The 8,415-nt window shown below is 40.1% G+C and overlaps 1 protein-coding gene across 4 annotated transcripts in view; it reads left to right on the forward strand.

The window, feature by feature from the left end:
• LOC134215985 (nucleoside diphosphate kinase 7) overlaps positions 1-8,095 on the forward strand; it is a 76,489-nt gene extending 68,394 nt beyond the window's left edge. For all 4 annotated transcript variants that reach the window (XM_062695032.1, XM_062695034.1, XM_062695035.1 and 1 more), the window contains exons 4-6: positions 7,389-7,631; positions 7,727-7,843; positions 7,901-8,095. In XM_062695032.1, coding sequence (XP_062551016.1) covers positions 7,389-7,631; positions 7,727-7,843; positions 7,901-8,038 — 498 coding nt within the window. In that variant the 3' untranslated portion in view covers positions 8,039-8,095. The remainder of the gene's footprint in view (positions 1-7,388; positions 7,632-7,726; positions 7,844-7,900) is intronic.
• The last annotated feature ends 320 nt before the right edge of the window (positions 8,096-8,415 follow it).

An 8,415-nucleotide genomic window follows, 5' to 3' on the forward strand; every position in this document is an offset into this window, starting at 1 on the left:
TGAATTATTGGCAGTGGCTGATTTTCTACCCGCCGCTGTCACATCCAGGCGCTATAGTATATGCGCAAAACAGCCAGCATGAGTTAACCGCCAGAAATTTGTATGGCGAAAGACATCTAACGTGGGTTTCTCAAAATAAGAAACTTTTCATGAAAAACTATTTGGTACCGATTATGTAGGAAGGTGTCCGCTACCATGCCTACCAAATATTTTTTTGATGAAAGTGCTTAATTTCGAGAAATCGAACCTTAGATACCTTTCGCCATACTGATTTCAGAAAGTGAACTCCTAGTGTGCCGCTGTAAGCACGCTCAAAGCAGGCGATTCATTATTGGCAGTGGCTGATTTTCTACCCGCCGCTGTCACATCCAGGCGCTATCGTATATGCGCATAATAGCCAGCATAAGTTAACCACCAGAAATTTGTATGGCGAAAGACATCTAACGCGGGTTTTCTCAAATTTAGAAACTTTTCATAAAAAACTATTTGGTACCGGTTATGTAGGAAGGTGTCCGCTACTACGCCTACCAAATATTTTTTCGATGAAGGTGCTTGATTTTGAGAAATCGAGCCTTAGATGCCTTTCGCCATATTGATTTCAGAAAGTTAACTCCTAGTGTGCCGCTGTAAGCACGCTCAAAGCAGGCGATTTATTCATTATGGGCAGTATCTGATTTTCTTCTCGCCGCTGCCACATCCAGGCGCTATCGTATATGCGCAAAATAGCTGGCATGTGTTAACCGCCAGAAATTTGTATGGTGAAAGACATCTAACGCGGATTTTCTCTAAAATAGAAACTTTTCATGGAAAACTATTTGGAACCGGTTATGTCACTGAGAAAATTCTTCATATTGAATATATGTGCGACAATATAAATTTTTGCAATGAATTATTGGCAGTGGCTGATTTTCTACTCGCCGCATCCACATCCAGGCGCTATAGTATATGCACAAAATAGCCAGCAAGAGTTAACCGCCAGAAATTTGTATGGCGAAAGACATCTAACGCTGGTTTTCTCAAAATTAGGAACTTTTAATGAAAAACTATTTGGTACCGGTTATGAGGGATGGTGTCCGCTACTACGCCTACCAAATATTTTTTCGATTAAAGTGCTTAATTTTGAGAAATCGAACCTTAGATGCCTTTCGCCATACTGATTTCAGAAAGTTAACTCCTAGTGTGCCGCTGTAAGCACGCTCAAAGCAGTCGATTCATTTGGGAACCCAAATATATGCAATTTGTGTCCACACATAAATTCAATAACTGCATATTAGAAACCACACATATATTTTATTTGATTATAGATTCTATTTGTACTTCGCGTTGAAAGTGGTTATGTGTGCCCTAATAAACATCATGAGTTAAATTAATGGATTTTTGCCAATAAAAATGTGTGGAGTTTTTGCAGTGTAGGAAGGTGTCTGCTACTAGGCCTACCAAATATTTTTTCGATGAAGGTGCTTAATGAATCAGATACAGTGGTTGGTTTCCTACCCGCCGCTGCCGTACCCAGGCGCTAACGTATATGTAAAAATAGCCGGCAAGAGTTAACCACCTGAAGTTTGTATGGCGAAAGACATCTAACGCGGGTTTTCTCAACAGTAGGAACTTTTCACGAAAAACTATTTGGTACCAGTTATGTAGGAAGGTATCCGCTACTACGCCTACCAAATATTTTTTCGATTAAGGTGCTTATTTTCGATATATTAAACATTAGATGCCTTTCGCCATACTGATTTTCAAAAGTTAACTCCTAGTGTGCCGCTGTAAGCATGCTCAAAGCAGGCGATTCATTTTGAGAAATCGAACCTTAGATGCCTTTTGCCATACTGATTTCAGAAAGTTAACTCCTAGTGTGCCGCTGTAAGCACGGTCAAAGCAGGCGATTCATTTTGAGAAAACCCGCGTTAGATGCCTTTCGCCATACAAATTTCTGGCGGTTAACTCATGCTAGCTATTTTGCGCATATACTATAGCGCCTGGATGTGACAGCGGCGGGTAGAAAATCAGCCACTGTCAATAATGAATGAATTATTGGCAGTGGCTGATTTTCTACTCTAACACGAGTGGTACAATTTTCAATAAGTCCGTCCAACTATTTGGTTTCGCCGACGACATAGATATTATGGCACGTAACTTTGAGAAGATGGAGGAAGCCTACATCAGACTGAAGAGGGAAGCTAAGCGGATCGGACTAGTCATCAACACGTCGAAGACGAAGTACATGATAGGAAGAGGTTCAAGAGAAGACAATGTGAGCCACCCACCGCGAGTTTGCATCGGTGGTGACGAAATCGAGGTGGTAGAAGAATTTGTGTACTTGGGCTCACTGGTGACTGCCGAAAATGACACCAGCAGAGAAATTCGGAGACGCATAGTGGCTGGAAATCGTACGTACTTTGGACTCCGCAAGACGCTCCGATCGAATAGAGTTCGCCGCCGTACCAAACTGACAATCTACAAAACGCTAATTAGACCGGTAGTCCTCTACGGACACGAGACCTGGACGATGCTCGTGGAGGACCAACGCGCACTTGAGTTTTCGAAAGGAAAGTGCTGCGTACCATCTATGGTGGGGTGCAGATGGCGGACGGTACGTGGAGGAGGCGAATGAACCATGAATTGCATCAGTTGTTGGGAGAACCATCCATCGTTCACACCGCGAAAATCGGACGACTGCGATGGGCCGGGCACGTAGCCAGAATGTCGGACAGTAACCCGGTGAAAATGGTTCTCGACAACGATCCGACGGGCACAAGAAGGCGAGGTGCGCAGCGGGCAAGGTGGATCGATCAGGTGGAAGATGACTTGCGGACCCTCCGTAGACTGCGTGGTTGGCGACGTGTAGCCATGGACCGAGCCGAATGGAGAAGACTCTTATATACCGCACAGGCCACTTCGGCCTTAGTCTGAATAAATAATAATAATGATTTTCTACTCGCCGCTTCCTCATCCAGGCGCTATCGTATATGCGCAAATAGCCAGCATGAGGCCACCTTACACCTCGGGAATTTGGTCCGCGGATTTTTTCCCCATGTATTTTTGCATATGCGATGTTTCCGGGATTTGGGCACGGAAAATCAAAATCCCTGCCCCATTTAAAATGCACGGGGATCAAAATCCGGCGGAAAATTTTCCCGAGGTGTAAGGCAGCCTTAACGCGGGATTTCTCAAAATTAGGAACTTTTCATGAAAAACTATTTGGTACCGGTTATGTAGGAAGGTGTCCGCTACTACGCCTACCAAATATTTTTTCGATGAAGGTGCTTAATTTTGAGAAATCGAACCTTAGATGCCTTTCGCCATACTGATTTCATAAAGTTAACTCTTAGTGTGCCGCTGTAATTACGCTTAAAGCAGGCGATTCATTATTGGCAGTTGCTGATTTTCTACCCGCCGCAGTCACATCCAGGCGCTATAGCATATGCGCAAAATAGCCAGCATGAGTTAACCGCCAGAAATTTGTATGGCGAAAGTCATCTAACGCGTTTTTTCTCAAAACTATGAACTTTTCATGCTAAACTATTTGGTACCGGTTATACTTGTGACACATATATGATACCAATATCATTGTACCGCATAAAATCATATGTCTGTCACCCAGAATCACGCTGGTATCACGATAGCACGATGATTTCCGTACCCTGCCCTGCGACCGTTGTATTGTACGAAACAGAACATAATTTGTTGTTTTGAAATGTCAAATACGCGGTTTGACATATGAAATAAAAACAAACATTTGCAAGCTGATTGAGTAAAATTCGTTTTTCTGCAATTCCGGATGATATTTTTCACAACATCGTCAAAATAATTATTCGTAAGCCCATTAGGCCGTTATAAATATTTAATTAAAATTATGTCCTACTGGTCTCCCAAAAGCCAAGGGGTAGAAGATAATAAAAATAAATATTAAAATGAAAAACATCGAAAAACTCCTTGGATTTGTTAAAGAAAGTTTTGAAAATCCTTAAAATTTATGGAATTTTAATTTGTTGCCCCTCAAAATACGATTTTTGGTCAAAAACCGAAGGGGAGACATAATTGTTTTTAAATATTTGTATCGGCCGCTACAATTACGCGCTGAAGATGTCTTCCTATTGATTTTGCCAGTTCTTGGGTTGTTTCCGGGAAAGATCTACCGTCACTTTTGCATGATATTCAATGGTTTGAGTTAACTGTATCGTGTGATTTCGGACATTTTGTTCAAGGATCCCATGGGTTTTAATTGGAATGATGTCTAAGGATTGGAAAGGATGCGGGCTCTTTGATTTGCCATTAGTCAGAATCTACTTTTTTAGATGGAAAGAATGTTTTGAACCGTTGTTTTGGACAAATTCAAAATTGGATCTGTAGTGTTTGGAGAGGGAGAGAGGAGAGGAGAGGCGGATCTCATGGTGGTAAAAGTGGAGTGCAGAAATAAACGGTAGTCAGCGCGAAGTAAATAACTGTTTGAAAAACCCGGAATTCCGTGGCCGAATAAACCTGATAGGGGTCGTATACTAATGACGTAAGCACTTTGCGGGGGGGGGGGGGCTACCATTTTCTTACGTTCCACATAAATAAAAAGTTATTTGTATGGGAAAAATCTTACATGGGGGTAGGGAGGTTGTAAAACCCAGAAAAAATGCTTACGTGATTATTATACGGTCCCTTACATGATCTATGACACAATTGAACAATGCTGGCTTTATCCTTCAAAATGCTCAAAAGAATTAAACGATCAGTGCCGTTTGCACTGAAGTCACCCCAAACCATAGAATAGAATGAATAACGTCCGCAGAAATAATTGCCTTGCGGAATATTTGCAGGAACTCGCATATTTCTGCTAAAATACCTATACAAAGAATTGGAAAATAATGACGTGTTCACATCGATGAATGAACTGCTGACACGAATTCACAATTTATTCAAAAAATATGGATAAATATTGTGCAATACTCAGTAAAACTATAGTAACAGTTTATGATTTCTATATAGGGGGAATGACGGCTTTGGCAGGTTTTGTTCTATTATTGTCAGGGGTTTTTTTATGACTGATTATGCTCAAATTTGGCCTAAATATTCTTTGCATATCAAAGAATATTGTGGCCAAACTTCATAAAATTTGGTCATCAAAAACCCCCCTGCCAATAATAGAAGAAAACCTGCCAAAGCCGTCTTTTCCCCTATTTTGATGAAAAATATAGTTTTGGAAAGCTGTAGAATCAGTTTCAAAACAAGCTGACAAATAGATACAACGGTGGAAAGAAAAAATGTGTGTCATCTTGTCACTGTACGCGTACAGCATGATACGAAAATCATTGTGCGGAAATCATATGTCTGTCGATAGTATTATGTAGTAAGGTGTCCGCTATTACGCCTTTCGCCATACTGATTTCAGAAAGGTAACTCCTAGTGTGCCGCTGTAAGCACGATCAAAGCAGGCGATTCATTCATTATACCATCGGGTGTAGTGGCTGTTGTTAAAATGTTTTGAAAGGGCCTCAAGCGGAATTTTTGCTAGAATGCAACTGACGACCTCCTATTAGTTGAGGTATATCGAACCTCACGGTGTAAAAAAATGGATTATTGTCGAAGTTTCATGTACCTCTGATTTTTTTTCACAGGCAAGGTCATTAGAAATGAGGTACGGGGTGTTTTAAAATATCTCAACGGGGCTTGAGCTCATGGTGAAAATGAATGAATTATTGGCAGTGGCTGATTTTCTACCCGCCGTTGTCACATCCAGGCGCTATGGTATATGCGCAAAATAGCCAGCATGAGTTAACCGCCAGAAACTTGTATGGCGAAAGACATCTAACGCAGGTTTTCTCAAAATTAAAAAATCACCCACTTTGAGCGTGCTTACAGCGGCACACTAGGAGTTTACTTTCTGAAATCAGTATGGCGAAAGGCATCTAAGACTCGATTTCTCAAAATCAATTATTGGCAGTGGCTGATTTTCTACCCGCCGCTTCCACATCCAGGCGCTATCGTATATGCCCAAATAGCCAGCAAGAGTTAACCACCAGAAATTTGTATGGCGAAAGACATCTAACGCGAGTTTTCTCAAAATTAGGAACTTTTCATGAAAAACTATTTGGTACCGGTTATGAAGAATGGTGTCCGCTACTACGCCTACCAAATATTTTTTCGATTAAGGTGTTTAATATTGAGAAATCGAACCTTAGATGCCTTTCGCCATACTGATTTCAGAGTTAATCCTAGTGTGCCGCTGTAAGCACGCTCAAAGCAGGCGATTCATTAGGCACCCTCATCGAAAAAATATTTGGTAGGCGTAGTAGCGGACACCTTCCTACATAACCGGTACCAAATAGTGTTTCATGAAAAGTTTCTAATAAATCGCCTGCTTTGAGCGTGCTTACAGCGGCACACTAGGAGTTTACTTTCTGAAATCAGTATGGCGAAAGGCATCTAAGGCTCGATTTCTCAAAATTAAGCACTTTCATCAAAAAAATATTTGGTAGGCATGGTAGCGGACACCTTCCTACATAATCGGTACCAAATAGTTTTTCATGAAAAGTTTCTTATTTTGAGAAAACCCGCGTTAGATGACTTTCGCCATACAAATTTCTGGCGGTTAACTCTTGCTGGCTATTTTGCGCATATACTATAGCGCCTGGATTTGACAGCGGTGGGAAGAAAATCAGCCACTGCCAATAATTCATTACAATGATTGATCCTTTGTTGGATTATCAATGAATGAATCGCCTGCTTTGAGCGTGCTTACAGCGGCACACTAGGAGTTAACTTTTTGAAATCAGTATGGCGAAAGGCATCTAAGGTTCGATTTCTCAAAATTAAGCACTTTCATCAAAAAAATATTTGGTAGGCATGGTAGCAGACACCTTCCTACATAATCGGTACCAAATAGTTTTTCATGAAAAGTTTCTTATTTTGAGAAAACCCGCGTTAGATGACTTTCGCCATACACATTTCTGGCTGTTAACTCTTGCTGGCTATTTTGCGCATATACTATAGCGCCTGGATGTGACAGCGGCGGGTAGAAAATCAGCCACTGCCAATAATTCATTATTGGCAGTGGCTGATTTTCTACCCGCCGCTATCACATCCAGGCGCTATAGTATATGCGCAAAATAGCCCGCAAGAGTTAACCGGCATAACCTGAAATTTGAAACTTTGGTGTTTGTATACAGCTACTTTATGCCGAAAAATAATACGTCGATACTACCGAAGCTGTATTATCATGAATTAAACGAAATAAAACAAAAACATTTTACGCCATTCGTCATATATAGTGTATATAAGAATAAGTATAAGTATATTTATTTGTTACGATAGCTTATCAGTTACAGGACTTTTACTTTGCATTAGTACACTATAACTATATATTTGGCATTGCTTCAACTTCATTCACACTATTTCAGGAGTCCAAGTTTGTCTTTGGCAACAACAGTGTCAGGTTATGCCTAAAATCATTAGCTCTTTTCAAAAATAGTACTTTGTGTATCATAAAGCCACACGCTGTACGACAAGGATTAAGTGGACACATAATATCGCAAATTTTGGAGAAAGGTTTCACAATATCTGCAATGAAGATGTTCCGATTCGAAAGGGCAAATTGCGAAGAATTCATGGAAGTCTACAAAGAAGTTGTTCAAGAATTTGAGGTAACGTAGAATATTTAAGATATAATCGTCATTTAAAGATGACGCTCATTTTAATCTTTTTTCTACAATTTAATCTATGATTAATCTTCCTACAGTCCATGGTAATGCAAATGATAAGCGGCGATTTACTTGCAATTGAGATATCCAATAAATACGAGAATGCATGTAGTACTCAACAAACCTTTCGAGATTTTTGTGGACCTATATGTCCGGTAAACAATATTATCCCGACTTATTATATTATTTCTTCTAACTAGTTATCTTTCCAGGAAGTAGCTCGGATAACGAGACCGCACACGCTGCGCGCTAAATTTGGACAAAATAAAATTATGAACGCAATTCATTGTACCGATTTGGAGGAAGACACAAACTTGGAACTTGAATATATTTTTAAATTTCTCCCATAAACCATATATACAGAAGAAATTGAATAAAAATTCGTCATCTTAATTGGCGCCAACATAAAAAAAACCCAAATTAATCCACCTAGCGGTGACGATGCCTTCCTCGATTAAATCGTTTGGTTTCGCCTTATATATATTTATATACGCACACACACGGACAGACAGACAGCTCGAGGAGCTGAGTCGATTCCCAACCAGTAGATAGTAACAGATGTATATCAGAACTTGTGATTCTGTTACAGCAGTTTTTTATTACGGCAGTTGTTATAAAACATGTACCATAAGTAAGGTACAAAAATTGTAACAAAATCTCTTCTAGTTTTAACAAAAATATTACTAAATATCTTATTCATTGAACAAAAATATAACTCGAGGTGTTT

The sequence above is a fragment of the Armigeres subalbatus genome, chromosome 2 (assembly GCF_024139115.2).
Source record: "Armigeres subalbatus isolate Guangzhou_Male chromosome 2, GZ_Asu_2, whole genome shotgun sequence".
Taxonomy (NCBI): domain Eukaryota; kingdom Metazoa; phylum Arthropoda; class Insecta; order Diptera; family Culicidae; genus Armigeres; species Armigeres subalbatus.